Source organism: Rattus norvegicus, chromosome 7, assembly GCF_021556685.1.
Source record: "Rattus norvegicus strain SHRSP/BbbUtx chromosome 7, alternate assembly SHRSP_T2T, whole genome shotgun sequence".
NCBI classification, from domain to species: Eukaryota; Metazoa; Chordata; class Mammalia; order Rodentia; family Muridae; genus Rattus; species Rattus norvegicus.
The window spans coordinates 129561419-129589027 of NC_141540.1; the positions used below are offsets into that span (position 1 = coordinate 129561419).

Below are 27609 nucleotides of genomic sequence, written 5' to 3' on the forward strand. Positions count from 1 at the left end.
ACCTCTGTTGTGTTTGGGATGACATCGCCAGAGACAGAGCATGAGCACTCAGACCTATCAAAGGATTCAATCCATTCCCGGAGTCAAACCCAGTTCTTTTTGGGCTGGCTGCAAAGCCCAGTGCTAGGACTAGAGGCGTGTGCCGTCCCGCTCTTGGTTTATGCACCCAAGGGATCTTGTATAAGTGAGGCGATCACTCTACCAGCCCAGAGTTAAAGGTAAGTAGATTATATTGAGAAATGGAGCTATGGAAGGTGGGGCTTGGCTGGAGGAAGTAGGTCAATGGAAGCTCGTCTTCAAGGGCTTTGCTTGCCCTGCTCTTCCTGTAAGGGATCTATTTTGTTTTCTGTGTTAGCGAAGTTAGCGTTTCTGCTCCGTACATAGTCTCTGCCGGGATGGACTGATGGTCTTAGGCCTGAGCTAAACTCGGGAACTCTTTCCTTTGAGCTGTTTACATCAGGAGTTTGGTAGGGGGATGCAAATGCTCTAACACGTCAGGAAGCATGAAGTACAACCACAATGAAAAATATCAGTACGAATCAATCAGAAGACAAAACCCATCACACCCCTCAAGGCTAAGAGTTGCAGGTGTAAAAGGTTGCAGCCACTTTGTGCAAACTGTGGGTTTCTACAAAAGTAAAATATAAGCCTTACTTGTGAGCCTGAATACTTGAATAAGAAGCGAATGCATAGGTCACATGAAGAGTCCTAGAGGGATGGTAAGACCAGCATAGCTTCCACCAATCGCAGGCTAGAGAAACTGTAGACCTAGTCACTGAAACAAGATCTGCTCAGCTGTGAAGATGAGCCCGTGACCTGGACAGGAGATATCCCAGCGTGCATCAGTGTGAGGCTAGACAGCCATGCTTGGCTATGTGACTTCTCCCTTTAGAGGTGAGAGACAATCAAAAGCCATCTATGGTGACTTAAGCTAAATGGCAGCCATCTCCCAGACATGAGGAACAAGAAAAAGTGTTCCTTATGCTGATCCTGGCCATGATGTGCGAGAACCCATCAATTTCTGTAGAGATCCGTTTTTGCCATGAGCTTTGTTTCATAGTCATGATGAAAAGAAAGCCATCTCCTAGGCATCAGAGAGCACCAGCTGCCTCAGAAAAGATCTTATGAAAGGCATGCTAGGCCTCTGCTTCAGAACAATGAATCATCTCAAGGTGATCCGTAGGCTCAAGACTCTGGTAGTCAAAACCCCAGCAAAGTATTGTTTCAACTCCACAAGCCGACTGTGAAAAGCCTCTGGAAACATGAAGGATCAGGAGTAGCTGCTTATGTGATTTGGTTCCTCACCCAACAGCTGGAAAGGCCAGGCAACTCACTGTCTCCCAGGGCACCTTGTGAGGGTCTAAATCTACTGGCTTGGTTGGTTCTCAAGGGGCAAACGTGCCTGGTTGGTACCAGTCAAAGGAAGAGGGATCATGTAGGGTGCTGAACCCCATCACTCACATGAAAAAAATGATTCCTAGATGTGTGCTAGCTTTGAAATGACAGGTGGTGAGGAACCCCAACTCTAGAGAGAGGGGACCTTGGTGAGGTGTGCAGTGCCCCCGTGCTGACTACAAGGGTTTGAGGCAGGATTGCTGTGGATTCGGCTGACATATTTGAAGAAGGGGTTAAGAAAACTGGCCCCATCCATAGGAGAGTGGGGCAGCCCAGCTCTCTGTCTGGTGCCTGGTGAAGACAAGCACCGAGGACTGGTAGGCAGTGACAGTCTCACAGGAGCTGGGCATGGAGCTCTGGAGCGCAGGTGCCTTTGCGGAGAGCTTCATGGCTGGGAAACAGCATGTGTCCGAAGGCCTTTGCTGTCTTGGCTGGACCATTAGCTTCAGTGGGCACAAGGCTCCAGATGAGCAGAGTTTATCCAGTCCTTGGCTCAAGGGGACATCTGGGGAGACGACAGGGTCCAGTGGCTAAGCAGTGAAGCCATGATGATATCTGTGACTGTGCTCCTTTAATGCTGGGAGGGGCCCAGGGACCATCACGAGTCTGAACTCCATCTGAGACTTCAGAAGAAAGAGGCAAACATTGTGGGACACAGCACCACAAGAGGCAAATGGCCACAGGCTTCAGCAACAAAAATGCTAGGCTAGAAAAATGAAAGCACACGGAGGGGATGTGCCTCAGTTCAGGAATAGACATGATGTGTGTGCTGGGGAGAGTGTAGGCAGGGTGTATGATGTATGTTCATGCAGATAACCTGTACAGGCAAGGAGAGACCATTTTGGGGTCGTCTGAACTCCTAGATGAAAAAACTCCTCTAGGAACCCCAAATGTCTGACTGCTTTTCTCTTGGCTATTTCCCAGCGTCCTCTTGGCCTTAGGCAATTTTGAAGCAGGAGGCAATATTTTCCTTTGGGATAAAATGCAGGCTGTTTATTGCTACTGAAAGCGAGTCCCCTGCCTCCAGAGCTGACACAGACCTACTGTACCATGCTATACCTGCTGAGTGAGTCACAAACATCCTTCCTCTGTAACCCAGGGAATATGTCTTCTGCTGCTATCTGCTAGGTGAGAAATATGGATGGAGAAATGGCAGTCCTGCTGTTGTGGGAGTGAAGGACCAGGGAATTCTCACCACTGGCCCCTTAGTGAGAGAAGTTCCCCAGTGCTCTAGTCAGCAGAAGTGAGCTTGTGTTCAGATCTGTGCAGCAGCAAGTATGACGAACACAGACCTTGGCCAGGCTGGGTCTGTGGCTCAATCCTTTTCTGCAATTCATGGCATTAATCAGCTGCTATATTATAGAGGTGGGATTTGAACCTGTAAGGTTTCTCACGGGAGTCCAACCTCTTAACCACTATACCATAGTGCCTTTTTCACCCCTCAATCCTTTTCTGAGGGATGACGTCACTACACTCTGAGTGAAAGGCAATGGCTATGACTGGGTCTGGGCCTGGGCCAAGCAGGCCAGAGGCTGAGACAAATGATTACAGGAGCCAAGACTTGCTGATTGGCTTGGAGCTTTGCGTGGATGAAAACTGTATGGGTATTCGTTGGAGCTGGGAGCAATGGATTCAGAATTTCCTAAGTATATGCCATAGTCCACTGGGGTAGTGAGAGCCCCAGAACTTAGAATTGCAAAACAGAGCTGGGTGACTCATGTTGGCCCAGAACTGAGGGGCCTGGCTTTTGCCGCAACTTCCCTATGGGGGTGCAGGCAGGAGTTCCTCACTGGGAGTCTCTCATCCCAGGTGTCAGCCTCACATTTAGGGTTGCTACTTTCTGAGAGGGAACTCTGGGACCCGAAGACTGCCCCTCAGCTTGTTTCCCTGTCATTGGGCTCAGTAGGAGAAACTATACAGGGTTAGTCTTCGAGGCTTAGGTGCTGGGTCCCCCGGGAATTCCTTTTACATACTAAGGCAGCCACCAAATAAGCCACCCTTGTTGGAGGTTCGATTTCCAGCCTCATCTACAACCAGGTTGCTACAATTTCTTCACTCTGGGGTCAATTCTGACAGTGGCCAGTAGGAGGCGCTGCCAACAGGAGTGCATAGTCAAGAACACGTAGGGCTGGCTCTAGAGCTATTTGGGTAGTTACCCATTTGAGAGACTATGCCCACGTCCTGCCTGTCCCAGAGCACAGGTTCAAAGTGCCTTTGCCTGGCCGCCTCCTAGATGGGCTGCTCCACTTGGGTCTGACAGGTTAGTTGAGTGTCCTCACCTCAGATCTGGCCACTGGCAGTGACTGTGCTATGGTTCCAGTAGCTCTGGCAGGCTCCACATGTTCACATGACCCTTGTTACATCTTTACCAATCTAAAGACTGCTATGTGGAGGGGCTACGGCTGGTCATGTCGTAACCCAGGCAGAAGCTCACGGGGAAACAGGCTCTCTGCTGGGTCCAATTGGCACTAACCAGGCTTTCGGGAGGCCTGCCAACCCAAGGGTCACCACCCTATCAGACCACTGGCCCAGACAGGATTGTCACCTCTCAGCACGGCCTGGAACTCAGTAGGGGCCTCAGTTTAAAAAGACACAGTAGCCCATGGATGTAAGTCTCCTGCTGAATTCCTTGCACAGAGGGCGGCCAGTACGCCCTGACGTTACCTCAATCTCTGTGGTATGCTGAGGACACGGAGGTCGGGCATCTCTCAGGGTGACTGAGGGACGCTCCACTGTGGGTGCACTCTGATCAGGAGACACCCTGGCTGCAGAACTGTAGTTTCTGTCTGGACCTCTGTGCTAAAACTGACCTGAGTCGCATCCAGCCTTGCTCACCATAGCAAGCATCGAATAAAGGCAGTTATTTTAGGCTTTGGGGAGGCCACACGTGGACTCCTCCGTTACACATTTTGTTTTGTTTTGTTTCCAACCCTTTGAAAACATAAAAAACATTCTTAGTCGACAGAGCACACAAAAACAGCCCTTGGGCATAGTTCGATTGTCTGAACTGGTCAGTAGTTGATGTCTTCAAGGGCACTCAAGGCTCCCAGCCACCCCTGGGGTTCCCAGCATTTGTTTGGTGCTGGGATAGTTTCCTCAGGGGCTGGTGCCACCTCACCCACCTTCTCCAGGTGAGCTCTCAACAGGGAGTCTCAGTGAACTACCCTCGGCACCCCAATGCTCTGACTGACTGACATCGTCCTGCAGTGTGAAGCCAGCTCCACACACTCAGTCCCTCACACGGAAGCTGCCAGTGGGTGGCTGAAGAGGAGGCTGGTTTTGTAGCTGTGACTGCAGTGACCGCCAGAGCCTTAGAGACATGGAGGGGATTGGTTCCGCTCCTTTTCCTGCAGAGGCAGTGCCAGAGTGGAAAAATGGTGGAGGTGGTAATGTCCTCGGGTGGGTTCCAGGAGGAAGAGTCAGATAAGAGTAGCCTGCACCTGAAGCCCAGCTCAGTCTTCCCCGAGAGGACCAGAAGAGGTCCAGCTGGACTGTGAGAAACCATGTTTGGAAGCCACTGTCTTGGCGTGGGTCTTTGTGGAGAATTATCACCAAAGAAACCTGGCTAATAAAATAGATGGGAAAGCAGACTTCCATTACAGAGCCATAACCCTACACTCAAAGCTATCAGCATTATTGCAGCATGGAACACTGACACATATATGCTTGGCACACATGGCAGCTATGTCCCCGAGTTAGTGGAATATCTCACTAGAAAAGGTAATGGGTTCGGTCCCCCGCTCCAAAAAACAGAACAAAAAAAAAAAAAAAAAAAAAAGAAAAGGTAATGGGTGTTTATTCTATACACAGACACTCGAAGATGGGTGGAGAACAGGAGCCAAGTGTGAAAAGAGAAACAATGTAATGTTTTAGAAGAAACAGAAGGATTTCACAATTTGGGATTATATGAGCAATGCCCACAGTGAAGAACTGCTAATTATAAGAAAAGCAGATATGGAAATGTATTGAAATGAATAATTCCTGTGCATTGAAACATTAAGGCAGGGAAATGGGTCCATTGATAAAGTCCTCTGGTGAGGACCTAAGTTCAGCTCCCAAGAGCAACATCTTCTCCCCTCAGTCCCCAAACTAGGTCAAAGGCCAGACTTAGCCTCAAGTGCCTGCAACCTTAAAGTGGTGTTCGGAGTGAGGTAGGGGGAGAGAGAGAGAAAGAGAGGAAAAGAGAGAGAGAGAGAGAGAAAGAGAGAGAGAGAGAGACGCTCTCTAGAGCTCCTTGGCCAGCCAACTAGCAATCAGTGAGCATTGTGTTCAAAGAGATACCTGGCCTCAAAAAATAGGATAGAAGAAGACATCCAAGGTCAACCTATGGCCTCTATATCCATATGTGTTTATACACACCCACATGTGCATCTCCATACACACACACACACACACACACACACACACACACACACACAAAAGGAAGTGGGGGGACCCAGGACATTAAAACAGCAAAAGACCAATCATGGGAGATGCATCTACCAGACAACTTGTGTCCAGAACATGTAAAGAACTCTTATGAATCAACAAGACGAAGTTAGCATAAAATGCGTCCAAACAAAAATAGCACTTTACAGCCAGGCGTGGTGGTCTGCAGCTTTAATCCAAGCATTTGGGAGACAGAAGCAACGAGATCTCAGGGAAGCCAAGGCTACCTGGTCACTTAGCAACTTCCAGGTTATCCAGAACTACAAAGTGAGACCCTCTCTCAGAACAAAACAAAACACAAACACAAAAAGGTGGGGGTGGATTGGGGAGATGGCTTCAAGCGGAAGAACACTGGCTGCTCTTCCAGAGAGCCTAAGTTCAATTCCCAGAAGCCACATGGTGGTTCATAACTGTGGGTAATTCTAACCCCCTTCCTGTCTCTGCAGTCACCGGGCATGTGTGATGTGTATAGACATTCATGAAGGCAAAATTCCCACTCATAAAAATAAAATTAATACGTTTTCAAAAATTAAACAAAAGGGGCACTTTAACAAAGTATGTTCAAATGAGCTACGGAATAGTCAACTTCATTAGCACCAGAGAAATGCAGACTGAAGCCGCAAGGTGCCATCACTTCCAATAGAACAGCTAAGATAGAGCTTGAACCTCCCTTGTGAGGCATATGTGACCAAATGGGACACGTAACACCACCAAGAGCTGTACCTGTCCTTGAACATGGCCTATCAATGCTATCCTATTCCTAGAGAAGAGGGGAATGCAGCAGTTCTATCTGCAAACACCGGGACTGGAAACGGCTAACAGGGATACAAACAGATACTTTGTAGTTAAGAACAAACGGACAGCTGCAGCCAATAAAGCAAATCTAGCCACATGTCTACCCAACGTCAACCAAATGTGCTTTGTTTCTAGACTATTGGCAATTGCTTTAACATACACAAACATTAAATGATGTCATTCATCCATTTAGGAGAAAGGGCTTGTGATAACTCTGTGGATGTAAAAGCTGTTTGGAAAAAATACAGTCTGGGGCCAGGAGTGAGGGCACACGCCTTTACTCTCAGCACTCTGGAGAGAGTCAGGTGGATCTCTGTGCGTTCAAGGCCAGCCTGATCTACACAGCCAGATCCAGTATAGCCAGGGTTACACTGAGAGCCTGTCTTAAAAACAAATAAGAACAAAAAGAATTCAAGTGGTGAAGTATTTAACGCTCATGGACAGAGCAAACATTTCAGAAATCTATGAACTCATGCATCCATTTGGCGCAATCTCATTTGCCATTTCAATATGGCTGCCTGTGAAATGTTGTAAGCCCATATGGCAGTTATAAAGAAGAGAGCAAGAAAGGCCAAGACGTCTCCCTACCGGAGGTAACGTTGTGGCAATTCAGATGGCATAGCCCTAGGGCAGGTGCATACAAGCTGGGACAGACTGAAGGTGACTCATGGACCCAGAGGGAGACACAAACATAAGAAGTGATCCTTAACTCACACTTTATACAAAAACCACCTCCATCCACCCACTCACCTCTCTCTCTCTCTCTCTCTCTCTCTCTCTCTCTCTCTCTCTCTCTAATGATGTATGTGTCTGTGTGTCTGAGTGTCTGTGTGTCTCTGTGTGAGTATGTGCATGTGAGTACAGGTGCTTGTGAAGATCAGGAGAGGGTGTCAGATCCCCTGCAGCTAGAGTTACAGGTGGCTGTGAACCGCCCGATGACATGGGTGCTGAGAACTGAACTTGAGTCCTTTGTAAGTTCTCTTCATCACTGAGCCAATCTCCATAACCCACTTCGCTTCAGAGGACTCTTCTAATTGCCATAAGAGAATACTATTTCAAATTCAAGGACAAAAAGAATTAAAAAAAAAGACAAAAATAGCATCAGGAGAAAAGGTAGACGATGTGCTCGTATAAAATTAAACCATCTGCCTGGTGGTGGTGGAGCCTGCTTTAATCCCAGCATGTGGGAGGCAGAGGCAGGCGCATCTCTGAGTTTGAAGCCAGTTTGGTCTACAGGGTGAGTACCAGGACAGCCAGGGCTGCACAGAGAAACTCTGTCGTGAAGAAAACAACAACAACAACAACAACAAATGAACAACCTTTGTTTATATCAGATGTTGTTCAAGGGGTCTTTGGGTGGCTCAGTTGGTAGCTTGCTTGTCTAGCAATCAAAAGGCCTCTGTTTTCTAAGTATCAAATTGGAGCACAGGTAGTAATCCTAACACTCGGGAGGAAGGGGCGGAAGAGTCAAGAGGACAAAGGAGGATGAAATATCCACAGTGCATACTATAAATACAAACCACCACACAGAAACCCATGCAAAGCGCCTCTGAAGTGACAGTTCTCAGGGGAGGAAGAGATGTGTAGTCAGCAAAATTACATCACGACTACACACTTTCTTAAACCTACATGATAAGCAATAGACTGCTGGTAATTCAATGAGTCCATAAGTCTTCCCTACACTTTTTTTTTTTTGAGACAGGGTCTCACTCTGTAGCTTTAGCGGTCCTGGAACTTGCTATGTAGAACAGGCTGGCCTTGAAGTCACAGAGATCCTCTTGCCGTTGTTGCTGGGATCCCAGGTGTTCGCCACCACCTTTCTATGCATTCTTCTCTCTGCGTTCTTGGTGAGATGTGTACATTGTTTTAAGCACTACAGAAATGGTTATTTTGTTCTCATTTGCTGGTTTTCAATTGTTTTGTTTGGTTATTTCTGCAAGCTAGCATTTCTCGTTTCCACAAAAACTCAGTGCTAAGCCTGATAACCCGTCTTGGGTTCCCAGGATACACATGGCGGAGAGAAAGAAAGATCCCTGAAGATTGTTCTCTGATTCCCACACTCTCACATCACGGCCCACATGCCCCCTCTCCCAAATAAAAATGTAATACAAACATTTAAAGAATGTCAATTCAATTCTGAATTCACACACACACACACACACACACACACACACACACACACACACAAGCACACAATACTTTCAAGTGTGAGGAGTAGAGGGGAAGAATGGGAGGGTAAGAGGAGGTGGAGTCCACCATTTGCCCCTTATTACATTATAAAAATAACCCAAGGGCTAAGGGTGTAGCTCAGCGGTAGAGCGCTTGCCTTAGACTCAAAGTTAGCGTCAGCTTTCTGCCTGACACACCTGGCAAGAGGGAATCTAAACTGAGATTGACTTGTGGGCATGAGTATGGGTGGTGTGTGTGTGTGTGTGTGTGTGTGTGTGTGTGTGTGTGTGTGTGTGTGTGCGTGTGCACGCGCACGGGCATTTTTCTAATTGCTAATTCATGTAGGAGGGTCCCAGTCCTTTATTCTGAGTTATATAAGAAAAATAGCTGAACAAGCCAGTGAGGGCAAGCCAGTAAGCAGGACTTCTCCATGGTCTCTGCTTCAGCTCCTGCCTCTAGGTTCCTACTTCCCTTGCTGATGGGCTGGAACCTGTAAGCCAAATAAAACCTTTCCTTCCGCGAGTTGTTTCTGTGTTTTCATCATAGCCACAGAGAAGCAAGTGTAGCATGTAGGAAGTTCCACCCCAAGCCCTAACTTTACAAAAGAGCTCTCAGCCTTTTGGTGGCGGCACACACCTTAATCTCAGCACTCAGGAGGCAGAGGCAGGCAGATCTTTGTGAGTTCGAGGCCAGCCTGTTCTACAGAGTGAGTTCCAGGACAGCCAAGGCTATAAAGAGAAATCCTGTCTTGAAATAACCAAAACCAATCAAGAATTAAGACTAATGAATAGACACACAAAGTAAGGTCCTGGATGGTGCAGTATAATTATAAAAATAAATAAATGATAATAATTTCGAGGAAAAAGAAAACCTCTCAGCTGATCTAATTATTTTGATTAAGTTGTGCCTTGCTCTAAGTTATTCCCTATTGTGTAAACTGGTATTTCTGGCTGTGTCTTACCCTAAGAGACTTAAGTAAGCCCCACAAGTGGTTTTTTATTTCATTTTAGGGTGGAGGACGACTTTCAGCTTAAGTGGGCACACAGTATTGGACACAGCATCTGTCCAGTATCCCCCAGGCAGCACAAACTGATAAAAGATCGCCTCTGGATTTCAGCCTAGTTCTGTCCCTATGGCCGACATGACCTACTCAGACGGCTTGTCTGTTCCGCTTCCGGTCTTCCTGTTTGAATCTAGTTTTGCCTTTTCACCGCTACAGCTGGACTCAGGCATACAGTTTGCTCTTATCTGGTGTCCTTATCTTAATAACATAGCTTCTCTTTGAGTCTCTGACCCACCCCTGCTTTCAGGCTTCTGGAAACTCAAACTGACTGAGCCTCTGAACCTTTTCCAGCCACTCTGTGGCATACATGTATATAGACACACACATACACAGATGTATTTACTGTGTGCGGTATAATGTGTGTGATCAGAGTTAATATTAGCAATTAAGATCAGGATAAAAGACCGAGCGTCTGCCTTGACCAGGGTTATCAAGAAGATCAGAAGTATCTGGTTCATTGCAGTTTGTGTCTGAAGCAGCTGTACTCTGTGAATTTATTGTTTGTTATTCAAGAAACTCTGACAACTGTGTTGGTCTATGTTTCTGACATAGGGTGCTCATGACAAAAATTCAGTGAATCTTTAAATAAATTAAAAGAATTGATAAGATTTATTCAGATGGTGATTTTAAAAATCAATAGAATCGCTATAAAAGGAGCATGATTTGTGATACAATAAAATAATATCAAAAGATACCATTTACAAAGAAAATATGCAGAGGAAGAAATTTGCTGAAAAGGAGCAAAGAAAATTATAGTTTAGGGCCCAGAGAGCTTTCTTAGTGGGTAAAGGCACTTTTAATAACCCTGAAGATGTGGGTTCAATTCCCAGGACTACATAATGGAAAAAGAAAATCAACTCCCATAAGTGTCCTCTGACCTTAATACACATACACTCATACACACCCACACCCACCCACACCCACACACACACACTCACACATACACACTCATGCACTCACACACACTCACGTACACACACATTCACACTCACACATACACACTCATGCACACACACACTCACACACTCTCACACATACAAACTCACACATATACACCCTCACACACATACATATACACTCACACACACATGCATGCACAAACACACTCCAATTAAATGTCATTTAAAAAATTCTAAGCATTTAAGGGTTGGAGAGATGGCTCAGCAGTTAAGAGCACTTGTTAGTCTCGCAGAGGACCTGGGTTCAGTTCCCAGTTCACAACCATCCATAACTCCAGGTCCAGGGGATCCAACAACCTTTTCTGACCTTCACAGGCACCAGGCACATACGCTGCACATACACACATGGAGGCAAAACACTCATATGCATGAAAAAAATATCAAATGCTCATCTTGTAATATTTTTAAAGTATTGGCATTTAAAGAAAGACCCCCAAGGATAAGCAGATGAATACGCACACTGCATTCATGAACTGTAAGGCTCGGTGTGGTAAAGGAACCAGCTTGACCCTGAATACAAATGTAGATTTGTATATACTGATATACAAGTTCAAAGTGGTGCCCTGTGCCGTACCCTAAAATTCTAATAGTGTTTACCATTGGTGTTTGCTTGATATTGACCGTATGTGACAGTACCGGTGCAGGACAGCTCAGCCATTCCCAAGGAAACAAGATGGAGAGATTTGCATTAGGCAATAAGTCCGTAAACAGCGGGAAGACACTGTACCATTGACCTAAGGTGGAGGACTAGATCAGTGAGCCAGGCTGGCACACGCAGGGGCAGGCCTGTCTATGTATGCGAGCATAGACCTCTTGGTAGAGGTGACCTCCCAAGTGGGGAGGATTTCCCAGAGGCGTCTGTTTGGACTCTATTGACCTTGCCTCCTGCTAACGATGCTCCCACTCTAAGAACTCCAGTTGCTAGCAGACGCCTGGGGTTCTGGTTATGCTCTTGAGTCCTTCATTGACAAATGACAACAACAACAAATAAAAACCCACCAAATTTGGAGATGTTGGTTAAACTGATTGTATTAAAGTTAAGATGGTCTTACATAAAAAGAAAAACACCAGGAAGAAGTGAAAAGACCATTTACAGGGTAGGAAACAATGTTTCGTAACAAAAATGCAACAGAACAGGGGGAGTCTTTAACAGAAACTATGACAGGTAAGAGAAAAGTGGGACCCAGGGTCCTCTGGACGGTTGACCAAAGATGCAAGCCAGAACTTTCTAGAAGAAACCAGAGTGGTTGCTGAATATGTGACAGTAGATAATTTCACTTCGCTATCAAGTGCAGGAAGCTTACTAATACTTCACAAGAGGCAGGAACAGCAGTGTTGCGGGCAACAGCTGCCCGTAGGGTGCTGGCCAGAGTGTGAATTGGTACAATCTATACCTGCAATGGGGGTGAAATTCGCATCCTCCCAGATTTTTGTCCTTCCTCTTTGGAAATCGTGTCTTTGCTGATGCTATGACGGAATGAGGTCATACTAAAATGCGGGTGGGAGGTCTAACACGATGATTGCTATTCTTATGAAAGGGAATGCTAAACAGACACTGGAAGGCATATGCCCGCATGGAGATCAGTGCAGGAACGAAGCAAGCACCAGTCATCAGAGATCACTGGCGGGCACCAGGAACTGTAGGGGAGACGGTCTCTACTGTCCTCAGCAGCATGGTTTTGTTGACCTGGTTATCAGAGTTAAACCTTCCCTTTTTAGCTACCCGTGTGTGTGGTTATTGTTACAGAGACACTCAAATTGTCAGCTAGAGCTGTTGCTTCTGCTGACATTTCCCTACAGGAAGAGGTCTGTAGGTGCGCAGTCCCAGGGTTCCTAGAGACACATTTGCAGAGTTATCCACACAGGATGGCTTAGGCACAGGCATGGAGGTTGACCCAGATGCTCCCCGCTCACCGAAAGCCTCGACTGGCAACATCCCTGTGTCCACCTGACACACATCACTGCCATCCTTGGCAGTAGGGTACGGCTGCAAAGAGGGCAGTGAGAGACCCTACTCCAGACCTTCCCATCCAGGGGCACAGAGAAGAGAGCTATAGACAGGACCAGGTGGGGTGGGGGAGGCAGTAAGAAAGAGAAACTAACTAGGTAGAGGGATACAGCTTGGGGGCACAAGCATCCTTTAACAGAGCAAAGTGGGGGCCTGAGGCAACACTCTCCGAGCCAATGCCAGTTAACAGGTGGCCACATGAAGTCCTGGGTATAAACACAGCTCAGCTACTTCAGCCCATACCACAGATGTGTCCTCGCCACCTGAATCTTCAGGAAAGCGTGTGCAAGAGCTCAGTGATCCCTCCACCTTGCACATTCATGGCACGTGATGCTGTCTGAGCGCTATATCCTGTCCCTGGATCCCTGCTCTATCTGAGGAAACAAGAGTACTGAGGAAACCCCACTGGACACCCCACTATTGCGACAGGAGTAAGTATGCTACCCGCCTTGGCCAACATTACACCTAGTGTCTGCCCAGGTCAGTGCCAGTGCGCCCCCGCACCCCTTTGCTTGTGAGATCCTCTCAGGGGATACCCCTGATCCAGCCCTGTGCCCTGTTTTGGAGAATGCAGCTTGAAGGTCTTCTCTGAGAGCTGGGGTGGAGCCAGAGCTCCTCAAATACAATGGGACAGAAAGGCATAGAGTCCCTACGGCTACCTGACGCTCTGGGTGGTGGAGACTGGGTCCTCTGCATATTCTGTAGCACCAGGGCAGGGTACTGCGCACTTATTAAGTTTACCTCTGAGTGTTTACCGGATTGGACTTTGGTAAAAGTGCTCTTATAGGCCTTACTGTCTACATGTTGGTAGTTATTGACGTCGAATGCATAGGTGGGCTTTGCTTGACCTCTGACCTCAGCAGCCATTACTGGCGCCGACCAGGTGTTTGAAAGTACCTTTGCCTCTTCCCGTTTCCAGTCCGGTCTCACGGTCATTCTGGAGGGCCCAATCACTGTCTCCGGCAGGGGCCGGGCGCTCCGCGCTTTGGTTGGAGCATCTAAGAGCGAGTCTGAAAAGCCGAGGTTGGCAATGGGCGGCATTTGCTTCTTGGCTTTCTTCACACTGATACCTTCCACACAGAGGTCAGACCCATTGAACGGTGGCAGCTCCACGGCAGGCTGTGAGAAGAAGTAACTTGTCAGGATTCCTCCCTGATTCAGAAACCGGAGGCTGCAGCTGGAGAGTCACCTGGCTGGTCCCACACCAAGCCGCCTGCCATACCTCAGAAGCTTTGCCTGTGGCTCTCGGGTGCTCACTGGACCCTGAAGAAGAGCAACCAGCTTGTCTTTCTACAGGTCCCGGGGCTCAAACCACAGGGTAGACAGAAGCCCAGAGACAAAAGCCTCAGCCTTGATGCCTAGTCTGCTGGGTCATCCCTGAAGGGAGGGTGCTAGAGAAATTTCAGAAGGAGGCTCTGAAGAGAGAAGTCTATAAGGGCCCAGGGGGTTGTGAACCATCCCCAGCCAGTCAAGCAAAGGCATCTCCTATTACCCATAAAGCTGGGACAAGGAGAAATGACAGGTAGAAAGACTAGATTATGAAAGTCAGAGAGCCCAAGTGACAGGGCTGTCCAGCCTCCATGTCTAGAGTAAACCTTTTGCTAGGTACACACAGAAGGGTGAGCTTGGGGCAGATCAGCAGAGCCAGGCTCCTGAGAGTCCTGCATGAAGCCAGGACCACTTTGTCTAGACCCAAGAAACAGGATTCGTGTCCCCCACTTACCAGTGACTGAAAATGAGGTGGCTGCCACCCAGGAGTCCAAGCCCACCCACCTTGTGGGCAGACACTAGCAGCCTAGGAAGGGTGGCCGCTATCCTCACCTGCCTCCACAGAAGCTCAAAGTTGCCGATGTCACAGTTTCGGTCCAGTTTTCGGTCCACCACAACCTTGATGGTGTCCTCCTGCACCTGGGCGCAGAGCTGAGCTGTGACAGGAGTGGAGGGGTGCATGGTGGGGCTGGAGTTGATCTCGATGAGCCAGGGCTTGAAGTCTCGCCCCAGAATGAAGTCTGCTCCATAGAGCTCGAAGCTATTCTTACGGGCTTCTACATGGTCCTGGGCCACCCTCATGGCGTTGGTGACAGCTCTTTTCATAGACGGGTAGATGATACTACCCCATGTGCCTCCTCGGCCCCTCTTCTGCAGGTACTCCTGGAAGCGGGTGCTGGTCCACATGTTATGGCAAGGTAGCAGTGGACTTCGTTCTTTGTCATTTTTGAGACGCCTCTGGATGGAGTTGTTACACAGGTGGATGGCGCTGTGGGCAAGGTCCTTGTGAGATTGCTGTATCCCAGCAACCATCACACGGAGCCAGTACAGTCTCCCCAGCTTGCCCCGAAGTCATAAAGCCTGGTGCAGGAGACCTGGGACTGCTCTGCTACCCTGAAGCAGCATGGACCCCCTCCACCTCACCCCTAACCAGCCTGGGGAACAGCACGGATTGTAACCGGGACATAGCGGAGGTCCACCAATGCAGAACCAACCACTAGGGAAAAGAAATCTGCCCGTGCCTCAGTTTCCCCAAATGCATGTGTCTGTAAAAGCCTATGATGAGCCACCTACCTAATGTTTCCAGTGAGTTAGTTTTATGCTCCTGCCGAGCTCTACACACACTTGAAACAAGTAATACCTTTAAACTGTAAGACACTGTTTAGAACTAAGGGAGTTTTCATTTGAACTGCAGGATGGGGTAGGCATGCCACATTGGGAACCTCCTTCCAGTTCCAGAATGAGGCCTGCTCCACAGACCTATGTAAGAAAGGAGAACATTTAAAGGATGCAGCCACCTATATGGTAGCTTTCAAACTACTTCTTTAACTTCTGTCGGTGCAGCTGAATTAAGCCCATTCATCTGGGAATCTCCTATCAGCCAAAGCTGAAAGGGAGCGTAAAATATTGCCAGAGTTCATGGCTCGATGGCTCAGCTGAGCCCATGTTTAGAGGCTGCGTGCTGCTCCCGGGTTCCATTTGCACAGTGAGCTTCTAGACCCTGCTCTAGACTCCTTGTCCAGAGGCCACACACAGATAGGGGTGGTTGGTTGCCTTTGGCTCTGCCCAGCCCCCTTCCAGGTGTGACCTAACAGGTGTGACTCCAGGTGTGCTGAGGGGAGAGTTTTCCCAGCAGTTTCAATTGAGCAACCCTCAGCCTCTCAGGATTCCAACTTTCCCTCTCAGAGTCCCCTAGGGCATCCAGGTTCCCAGTCCTGCCTGTCAAGGGACAATCACTAAACCACGGGGGGTGGGGGGAGCCCTGAGTCATCCCTGAGGATTCAGATAGGTTCTCAATATCCTGCCCTCTCTGGGATGTATTTGTTGATCCCCAGACCCCCCTGAGCCTGGTAGTCTGGATAACTTTGATGCTTTGGCAGTGACCTAGAGGATTCAGCGTGGCAAAGAGCCACGGGTGCCTTATCCACACATCCCCAAGGGCCTCCCTCCTGCTAGGTGTCTAGAGGAACATGGAGCTCCCACTGCTGACCTGTCCAGTTTGTCCAGGGAGAAGCGCTGCGTGGAGAACCGGAGGTAGCTCTCTTTGTAGAACCAGATGGTTAGGGGATTCCAGTCTGTGACAAGGAACCACTGTCTGATGTCAAACTTGGTGTCATAGATGAGCATCGGGGTCTCGATGTACTTCTGGACCACCCATTTGTTGTCCTTCGTGGTCTGGCTGTCTGTGGCCACCAGATCCAGGATGTTCTCCACACGGTCCATGCACACAATATCTCCAAGAACAAGAGGTTATACCTTGGCCCAGTGCAGCACAGTCCCCAGGCAGCCAAATAGGCCCCAACCCCCACCCTGACATCGGTCCAGCATCAAGAGTACATTCAGGGGACAAAGTTACACACAGTTGGCACTGACTACTTGTTCAGTTCTCTCACCATGGCACCAACCTTACACTCTAGGCCATGTGTTCCTCTCTCCTGCCGTGGGGCCAACCCTACACTCCAGAGAGCACATGGAGATTAAGTGAGAACAGAGCAGGGAATCACTCAAGAGCAGGCTTTTGGGTTTGGTGTGCTCTCCGACCAGGATCGTTGGAGACCAGTAAGGGCTAATACCACAGGAGTGACCAGCCAAATGGGATAACTGGCACAGGTAAGGGGTCTTTAATTTATCCCCATTGGTTTCCTTTACCCATAGGCAGACTCCTTGGCCCTAAAGTAGGCCTGTCTGACTTGTGCAGCAGACAGGAAGGAGCAAAGTGTTTCCTTGTGAGCTATGCAGGGTTTAATGACAGTGACAGAGCCTGCTGCTCACTTTCCCCTGTCATGGCAATGTAGGACAAGAGGGAGGCCACAAGATAGGCAGAGCACCCTTGCAATCTGCCCAGGAACACGAGTTTCTGCTGAGATTTGGGGGACCATTCCACAGCACATCTGGTCATCAATTCTGATGATAGAAGGCAGAGAGAGGCTTCCATCCACAGGATCCTGTGAGCACAAGGTGAGTTCTCACAAGGCACATGGCTTCCATTTCTTTAGTCATGGCAAGTTGAGACCTTGCCTAAAATGAAATGAACTGCTGAAGTCACCTGGGAAGTCACCAAGGGCCACCAGCACTAGGCAAGGACACAAGCAGTCAACCTACACTTATTGAGAGCCGCACGTCTGAACAGTCCACAGAGCATCCCTGAGGATGGAGTCTTCAGTGGGAAGAAGGCCTAACAGGTGGGAGGAGACAGAGACTTCTTAGGATGGGGAGGGGGCTTAGTCCAGAGCCCAGGAAGGAACGCAGCACTACAGCGCTACAGAGCAAGGTAGTAGCATCACAGGAGAATGGAGGAAGCCCTGACTGTCTGCAGGACGCCAGATGGGAATGGACCACCTACGTTCAGGAAGCAGAATAAACCAGGATAGAAGAACTCTGGTCCTGGATGTGATAAATCTACACACTAATAGCAAGTTTTATTAACTTGCTATTAACAAGATCTTTCCAGGCACCCACATGGGGGTTCACAATCACCTGTAACTCCTGGGGCTTCTGACACTTTCTTCTTCCACGGGCACCAGGCACATACATGGTTCACATACACATGTGCAAGAAAAGAAACCACTCATACACACAAAATAAATGAATCTAAAATATTTTAAATCACATAAATAACCTGTGAGTTACAAAAGTTCAGAATAAGTCAAGAGACCAACAGGATATACAAACTAAAAAGTCTGTTTAAATACTACAGGAAAACAGAGCATTCTTTAACAGAGACAAGAGGATGTAGCTAATGTCACAGACAGAGGAAATTTGGTAGCCGTAAATATTTTATTATTTCACAGGAAAGCCTGGAAATAAACAAACAGCGTTTAAATCAGAGACGAGAAGAAAAACCCCTCATAGGAAGAACTGAGACCATTGACTTTGGAAACACAAATAAAATTAGGAAATTACACACACGCCTATGCTCATATACACATGCGCACACCATCACACATGTGCACACACACCATTAAGAGAGAAGAGAATGTAATTCTGGCTACACTTTGGGTAGGTAGGTGTGAATATGTGAATAACTCCCAGGCAAATTTTATGAGGTGTTCAGAATTTGCCTCCGAGGGTGCTTTTACCCTGGATCCGGGGGACAGGAGGTACGTTGTTTGAGATGAAGATCCTCCACACTTTTTAGAAGCTAGAATAAGCCTATTGCTAAGATCAAGGTAACATGAAAACCGACACTCTGGGGTTGTTTAACTAGTGAATACAAATGAGAAAAATCCGAGCTAAAATAGCAAACTCCAGAATGGCCCCCAGAGATGAGGCTCCTTCTCTAGCCCAGCTTGGATACTCGTCTGACCTTGGCGCCTTTCTTGAATCTCCCTCCACCACAGAGCTGCTGGCTGTCAAGTTCGGCGCCTTGCATCATGGGGAGGGCTCTGCCCATTGAACTCACCTCGGCCCCGGGACTTGGCTGCAGGCTTAATGATCCAGATGTTCCGTATCCCGTCAATCTCGGTCTGGGGGTTCACAGAGCTGATCTTACTCAGCAGAGCTTGGCACTGCGCAAAGTAACTTCTCGAATCCGTGATGGAAGCATTGCCACTGGAAAGCAAGATCCAGAAAGGACGTGAGGCTCTGAGAGCCCTCAGCCTCAGTGACTGATGGATGCCTTTACTCTAGGACAGGCTGGCATGGCAAGAAAGGATCAAGGGCAGCAGAGGATGCCTGGGCTCATGGACTTAGAGGCTGTACCTGGACAGGGTGTGTAGAGAAATAAGGACCTAAGTTCAGCATGGTGGTGCAGAGGGGCAGAGGGAAGAAGGGGAGGAGGGGCAGAGGGGCAGAGGCAGAGGCAGAGGGGCAGAGAGGCAGAGAGGCAGAGAGGCAGAGAGGCAGAGGCAGAGGGGCAGAGAGGCAGAGGGGCAGAGAGGCAGAGAGGCAGAGAGGCAGAGGCAGAGAGGCAGAGAGGCAGAGAGGCAGAGAGGCAGAGAGGCAGAGAGGCAGAGAGGCAGAGAGGCAGAGAGGCAGAGGCAGAGAGGCAGAGAGGCAGAGAGGCAGAGAGGCAGAGGCAGAGGCAGAGGCAGAGGCAGAGGCAGAGGCAGAGGCAGAGGCAGAGGCAGAGACGCAGAGAGGCAGAGAGGCAGAGAGGCAGAGGCAGAAAGGCAGAGAGGCAGAGAGGCAGAGAGGCAGAGAGGCAGAGAGGCAGAGGCAGAGGCAGAGGCAGAGGCAGAGGCAGAGGCAGAGGCAGAGGCAGAGGCAGAGGCAGAGGCAGGAGAATCATCCTGAGTTTTAAACCTGCAGGGTTTAACATAGCAAGTACAGCCAAGGTTTCACAATAAGAGACCCAGTTGAAACAAAAACAAACAAACAAGCAAACAACCCTGACATATGAATTGTATATGTGGAAACGGACACCAATCCTCTACCAAAGGAAGACCAGAGATGGGTGGGTCTCCGTGCAAAGACACCGCCTGCACTGTTGTTGTCAGAAAGGTCCTTCGAAAGGGAGCCAAACTGCAATGCGGACCTACCTGTCCACAGTAGAGCTTACTGTCCTGTGAACGTGACTGTCAACCTGACCCCATGTCCTTGTTGGTGACCTCAAACTTGTAGGAAAAGGCCTAGCCTGTGTCTACTGCTCAGCCACCATTCTGGCTGCAGCCAGGAGGTGGAAGCTAGGGTTTGGGGACAGGAGGCATTTGTGCTGTGTCTACCTGCTGAGAAAGGAGGGGCAGCATTTAGGAGAAAGTGAATGATGGTAATCTCTGGCCAGGTGTGTTAGAGTTTCAAGTCAGCAAGAGTCCTAGTGGGGTCAGTTTCCGCCCCCAGGTGCAGGAAACAGGTTGGTTTGTGATGGAGTGATCTTGCCGCTTGCTGGCCAGATACCAAGCAGAGCCCACTCCCCTGGTCTACCAGATGTGAGCTTCCTCTGTAGGTGTTACATGTTGGTTAATTCCATAATGGTGGGACAGTTCTGCCATAATTACTACATGGTGCAAACAGGTACAGAGAACCCCAAGTGTCCCAACACCACCATCAGGTCCATAGAGCTGGGCTGGACTAGTGTAATAGGATGGTTTTATTGGTGTGGACTGATAGCATGAGTGCTTTTACTACTGTGCTCCAGAAAGACAAGCATTTTGCTGTCCCAGTGCGAAGGAAGCCTCATGACTTCTGCAGGACAGTGGAGCCTGGACCCTGGAAGTCACCCCTGAAGGTGAGCCAGCACTGGATTCGTCTGTCACCACATCATGTTACCCACGTCACATAATGAAAGGACGAACCCTGTAAAAGTCGAGAGATTGATGAAATGGGGCAGGAGCCTGGCTTGTTTTGGAACCAATGGATGCTCGGATTCTAGACATATCCATGCTCATTCAAAAACAGACAGGGTCCCTGCAGGTCCCATGACGTGTAGCCTCTTGGCCTTCTGGGTCCTGACGCATAAGCGTCTATGTAAGAATCTGCAAGTCTCAATAAGAATCAAACAGGCCCCAAGGCTCTCCATAGGTCTTGGCACTTCTAAGTGGGCAGTCACAGCAAAGCACCCCAGAGCCTGCTCACCTAACAGTCACACCATACCACACGGGAGCCCAATGCTGCCACCTAGTGGGCTCTCTTCAGTAGCGGTTTAAGAAAATGTGGCTGAGTACCGAAAGCTCATACAGGAAAAGAGAAGCTTGGGCACCTTTGCTAAGCTGTACTCTTGTGCCATCACCGCCAGCTCAAGCTGCATACAGCCTGGGCTGCTCAGAAAGTTTCTGGTGTTATAATCCAGCTGATGGTAGCTAGTTATCACTTGCACTTTCGACCACAGGGACAAGCTCTCCCTTTCTTGAACCTTACACCGCATGGATGGTGACACAGACCCACACATTCTCTCCTTTGTCCACCTCCTCTCCTCTTTTTCTCCTATGTAGTGTCTCTTAGCCTCACAACTCGGAGATCTGTCCATGGCTCTGCCTTTTGCAACCCTTGCTGTGACACAGCTAGCTAGCGTCTGTCAGGTCTGGGCTCGCCGAGTCTTTCTGAGGCTGTTCCATTTCTGCAGGGGTAAAAGAGCTGGGTCCCAGGGCATGTAGTTCTTGCTTTTCCAAAACGCCGCTGCTCAACACTCCTGTCAGTGGTGCATTGGAGCGGTTTACTCAGGCCGATACTTGATGTCTCGAGTCTTCAATTCAGCTGTCTCGTCACACAATTCAGTGTGTCTCGTCATGGGTGGTTTCTGTTTTTTTCTTTTTTCCTTTTGCAGCTCTTGAGATCCAAGTCTCATATATAGCCCAAGCTGGCTTTGAGTTCAAGATCCTCCTGGGATTTTGGGAGTTACCACTAAGGGTTCACTGTGGCTTTAAGCTGCATTTCTGGAAAGCACCAGTGCTGGCTACTTATCTAGTCTGACTGGACAGCTGATTTGTATTGAATAAAGAGTCCATCCCATGATTATTCTTGGGACAGGGTCTCGTGGAGCCCAGGATAGCTTTGAACTTGCTGTGAGCATGAAGATGACCTTGAATTTCTGACCCTCCTGCTATTGCCTCCTGACCCCGTGTCCTTGCAGGTACTGTGGTAGATGTCTCTCTCCCAGGTGCCAGTAGTGTACCCTCAAATCTGAAAGCTTCCCAGACATCTCTACTGATTCCTGCCCTTACATCCTGAGATTATGATGGGTTTCTAAGTCAGGCCTTTTCCTACGAGTCTGAAGTCACCAACAAGGATATGGGGTCAGGTGGACAGTCATGTCCAACCCGAGTGTTTGGGGTTACAGGCATGGGCCACCACATTTAGTTTATGAGGTCCTGGAGAATGACCTCAGGGCTTCAGTATGAGATAGAGAAGCAATCTGCAAACTCAGCATTTAGTTTGGTTCATTTCTTCCCCCTAACTTGTTGTAGCGAACTCTGCGGCTTCTAAATTTGAACCTCTGTTGGGCTTTGTGGGCAGTGGATCTGTCTTCAGTTCCCGGCTTCTGTTTCAGTCCTCTTCACAGTGCTTTTTGAGACACACAGCTCTCAAGTCAATGCAAAGCACTTTCGTCAACTTTTTTTCCCATTAACTGCAGCTAACAATTTCCTGTGTTAGGGGCTAATAAATATGAAGATATAACCAGCCTCGTTAGGAAGGAACTGTCTTTAGAAGGACTCACATAGGGGGTGTGAGGACAACTCCTGAGAAGGAGAGAGAGCGCTCGTGCCTCCTTTGATGGATCAGGTCGTGAGCATGTCCTAGTGTTAGGCAGATCGGCGGAGCACGGCGCACAGACAGCAACAGACAAGTGCGCCAGAAGGACTCTCATGATAGCCTCGAAGGAGACGACCAGGTAAGAGCCAGCCACATGGGACACAGCATAACACACTCGCACAGGGAGTCCCAGAAAGAGAAGAGAGAGAATAAACGGTTCTAGAAATATCAGCCAGAGTCCAACTCTGAGAGAAAAACGTCAACTCATACTTAAAAGAGGCCCCACACACTTAAACAAGAATAAACACAAAGAAAAGTACTCCTAGGAACGTGATAAAAAACAATTGCTAAAAAACCAAGCACAAAAGTCTTAAGGCAGCCAAAGGGAAAGAGAAGAACAGAAATACCAGCTGGAAAATGTCTAAACAAAGCAGCACAAGCCAGAAGACAATAGAGCTAGCATCTCCACGGTGACAGCAGCACATGTCTGCAAACCGAGAACTCTATCCTGGAGAAAACATCTTTCAAAAATGAATTTTTTTTTTTTAGGTTTTTGAGATTGAAAAAAAAAACTGGAGAAAGTTTTCTATCAGTAAACCATTGCTAGAAAGCATATTAAGGGATTTTCTTTTCTGAACCAAAGTAATGATTGATGTGCACAAACTGAGAGTAACTGTTGAAAGCAGCAACCAGTGCGGCTCATCCCTTTTCAAACAGAGGATCTGGAGAGATGGCTCAGAGGCTAACGGCACTTAATGCTCTAGGAGAGGACCCAGGCTTCGTTCCCAGGACCCACGTCAGATGGCTCATGGTCCAGTAACTGGACCCAGTGCGAGCACGCACACGCACACACACGCGCACGCACATACACACACACACACACACACAGAGAGAGAGAGAGAGAGAGAGAGAGAGAGAGAGAGAGAGAGAGAGAGAGACTTTAAAAGGGAAATAAAAGAAAGATAGTCAGGAGTGTCAGGAACAGGAGACAGCAAGCCACACAGGTCGTGTTGTCATGTTTTGTTTGGGAAGCAGTGAAAATTCTAAAGACGAAAAGCAAAACACAAAGAAGGTATTGAGTGTGGTGACTTGAGCTAGACTCAAAAACTACATTGTAATTTTCAGGGTTGGCGTAAAAAAATAAACAGAGTCTTGCTATCTGGCCCATGCTGGCCTCAGACTCAAGGCATAGCCTAGTCCAGCCCAGAGCTCGTGCTTTTCTGGCCACAGCCTCCTGAGTGCTAGGATCACAGGCATAAGTCAATAGAAAAGAGGGAAAAGAGGAGAGAGGAAGGGAGGAGAGAGGCAAGGAGCGGGGAGAAAAGGAAAATGATTGACACCAAAAGGAAAGAAGGACCAAAGGCTGAAGACATCCAGGATGGTATGTGAGGTACCACAGACCCTTGAAACACACATTGCCTCCCTGATTTGTTCCCCTAGGGTGCCTGGGTTGCTTCCAACCCCATTTTTCCTGCTGGTGGTCGTCATAAGGGGTGGAAGGCTGTGGTGGTCATAAGGAGATCAGCATGTGGGCCTTGGTGGTGAGGGGTGACCGGCATCCGGGACAGTATGAAGACCTCATCCCACCTTCACTCACCACGCAGAGTCCTCCAGGCCCTGAGCAGTACAAACTTACCAGTGCTGTTGTGGGTGTAAGTGGCTCAAATATGAAAAGACTTGGGGGAGGTACAAAACGAGATGGCATCCCCCAAAGACATCCACGGGAGGTGTCCTCTTTTCAACGAATAACAGAAGATTTGGGAACCCCAACATCTGGTAGGCACCCATGATACCCCAAGGCAGGGGCTGTAACGTCAGAAGGCATCCCAGGACTCAGGAGATACCCCAACCTCAGACAGGTACGTCACAAGTTAGATAAGTACCCTAATACTCAGACAGACGCCCCTGCACTCGGCAAGCATTCTCACATCAAGGCAAGTGCCCTCAATACCCAGGTATGTGCTCCAGCACCCAGACATGCATCCCAGTGTGTGTGCGTGCGGTGACACCTTGTGGTGCCAAGGCAGCAAGGTGGCCTTACTGAACCAGCAAGTAGTATTGTTGTGTCAGGTCGTTCCATTCCTCCTCGGACAAGGCCTCGGCGCTCGCGTCTGACAGGTCGATGTCCTCATGCTCCAGCTGTCCCAGGTAGGCCTGGCACACCTTGCATGCTGTGTCTACAACCTGTCCTGAGAGGCTTGGTAACTTGAGGTCAGGATTATCAGGATCTGGAACCCAAGCACACACACACTGAGTGTAATCACTACCAGGGGCACAGAGGCTGCTTCCTGTTCCCATCACCTCCCCCCTCCCCCCAGTTCTGCCCTTCTCCCTGGGAGGTGATTCCTCCCTTCAGGAGCTTCCTCTGTCAATCCCACTGTTCAGTGCCACGACTGCCGTCAGGAGCTCATGGCTGCCACGATGAAGAGGAGACAGTATTTTCGAATCGTCATGAAAAGCACACTTTCCAATCGCACGCTCTGTGGCCAGACCTGTGTTGCTCTGACACTTGTGAGCCTTTTGAGATGCTGTAATTGCTAATTCCCATTGCTACAGAGCTTCCTGGACCACACAGAGGTCATTGGCAGGTCCTGGCACCTGAATCCTTACACGGTGTCTCATCCTTCTCAACCCCACAACTCAGGACCATTGTTGAGTCTCAGAAAGTACAGACAGAAAGCAGACTCTTCTAGTGGTCTCAAGGATGTGGCCAACAGGCTGAGGCTCCGCCCCGGCCAGCTGTGTAGCCCGCAGGGATGAGGCACGCTCTAGGGACAGCTGGGGGCTTCAGGCACAGTGTTGGTAGAGGCATGGTACTGAGGACTGCTGTGAGGGGTGCAGGCTCACTGAGCATGCTGCAAAGTTTATGTGGCAGTTGCAGAGAGGACAAGGGGCATTTGAAACTCACAGAACATAAGCCGTTTAAGAATGAATGCGACATTTCTGGCTTCCATGTACGAGAGGTGTGGATGCCAGTACTTTCTCTTGAGTAAAAAGCCGAGCTAAACAACCCACAACTCCCGATCTTCCAAAGAAGTGAGGTCAAAGACAAAACCAGTTTCCCCCAAATCGGAGACAGGTAGACGAATATGGAGAATCATGGCTCACTGGAGTGGAAACGGAATGAATGGGAGTAGGAAAACCTGGCTTCGGGCAGTGTCTGAAGGGGGTGTCATAAAGGGTGGAAAAGGAGAGGAGAAGGAAACAGCAGAAAGAGAGGGGAGATGAGAGAGAGACAGACAGACAGACAGAGAGACACACACAGAGAGACAGAGAGAGAGACAGAGAGAGAGAAAGAGAAACAGAGAGAGACACAGAGAGAGAGAGAGAGAGAGACAGAGAGACACACAGAGAGACAGACAGACAGACAGACAGACACACACACAGAGAGACAGAGAGAAAGAGAAACAGAGAGAGAGAGAGAGAGAGAGACAGAGAGAGACACACACACACAGAGACAGAGACAGAGAGACACAGAGAGAAAACAGTAATCACCATGACAGCTCTAATCAATCCCACCGTACTGACAATCACCTTCACTACCAATGGCAATACAATACCAATACACACACACCAGTTAAGAGACACAGATTTGGGGGCTGGGGATTTAGCTCAGTGGTAGAGCGCTTACCTAGGAAGCGCAAGGCCCTGGGTTCGGTCCCCAGCTCCGAAAAAAAAAGAACCAAAAAAAAAAAAAAAAAAAAAAAAAAGAGACACAGATTTGGGCTGGAGAGGTGGCTCAGCCATTAAGAGCACTGACTGCTCTTCCAGAGGTCCTGAGTTCAATTCCCAGCAACCACATGGTGGCTCCCAACCATCTGTAATGGGATCTGATGCCCTCTTCTGGTGTGTCTAAATACAGCTACAGCGTAATCACATACATAAAATAAATAAATCTTTTTTTAAAAAAAGAGAGAGACACAGATTTACAGAGTAGATGAACACAAGACACAACTAGTTTCTCTAAGAAACCCCCATGAAGTGGAACCCCTAACAGCAGGAGCAGGGGCTGACTCTGACTCTGTTGCCTGCCTTTGGATCCCTTTCCCCTAGCTGGGCTGCTTTGTCTACCCTCAGTAGAAGATGCACCTAGTCCGATGCAACTTGATATGCCTAGGTGCGTTCTATCCATGGGAGGCCCGCCTTTCTCTGAGAAGAAAGAGGTGGGCGGGAGGGGGAAGAGGTGAAAGGACTGGGAGGAAGGAGGGAGGAGAAACTTCGAAGGGATGTGAAGTCAATTAATTAAATAAATAAGATGTAATCAGTTAATTAAAAAGAAACTCACATTTTTTTTTGGTTCTTTTTTTTCGGAGCTGGGGACCGAACTCAGGGCCTTGCGCTTCCTAGGTAAGCGCTCTACCACTGAGCTAAATCCCCAGCCCCATTTTAAAATACAAAGCTATCTTAGAGTAAAAGTAAAGCGGTGGAACCAGGCATGCTGGTGTACAATGCTAGTCCCAGTATTCAGGAGGCAGAGGCGGGCAGATCTCTGGGAGTTCAAGACCAGCTTGGTCTACAAAGTGAGTTCCAGGATAGCCAGGGCTACACAGAGAAATCCTGTCTCAAAAAACCAGATGGATGGATGGATAGACAGATAGATAGATAGATAGATAGATAGATAGATAGATGATAGATAGATAGATGATAGATAGATAGATAGATGATAGATAGATAGATGATAGATAGATAGATAGATAGATAGATGATAGATAGATAGATAGATGATAGATAGATAGATAGATAGATAGATGATAGATAGATAGATAGATAGATAGATGATAGATAGATGATAGATAGATAGATGATAGATAGATAGATGATAGATAGATGATAGACAGATAGATAGATAGATAGATAGATGATAGATAGATAGATGATAGATAGATGATAGACAGATAGATAGATAGATAGATAAAGAGATGAGAGAAGAGAAAATACACTATGCTAACATTAATCAGAAGAAAGGGGAGAAAGATGTGTTACTACCCAATGAAGCAGATTGCAGAGCAGGAAAGTGATCATGGGTGAAAGAAAATTTTTTTTTAAATATTTTTTTTCTTTTTCTTTTTTTCGGAGCTGGGGACCGAACCCAGGGCCTTGCGTTTGCTAGGCCAAGCGCTCTACCACTGAGCTAAATCCCCAACCTGTGTGAAAGAAACTTTATGTGATGAGAGAGT

At 48.3% G+C, this 27609-nt stretch overlaps 1 protein-coding gene across 16 annotated transcripts in view; it reads right to left on the reverse strand.

The window, feature by feature from the left end:
- Positions 1–27609, reverse strand: part of Ttll8 (tubulin tyrosine ligase like 8) — a 66833-nt gene that overhangs the window by 9795 nt on the left and 29429 nt on the right. For 10 of the 16 annotated variants that reach the window (XM_087557526.1, XM_087557525.1, XM_087557527.1 and 7 more), the window contains 5 exon segments: positions 24474–24660; positions 18708–18856; positions 16296–16539; positions 14639–15074; positions 13715–13936 (listed from right to left, as the gene is read on the reverse strand). In XM_087557526.1, coding sequence (XP_087413652.1) covers positions 13715–13936; positions 14639–15074; positions 16296–16539; positions 18708–18856; positions 24474–24660 — 1238 coding nt within the window. 16 annotated transcript variants of the gene reach the window in all.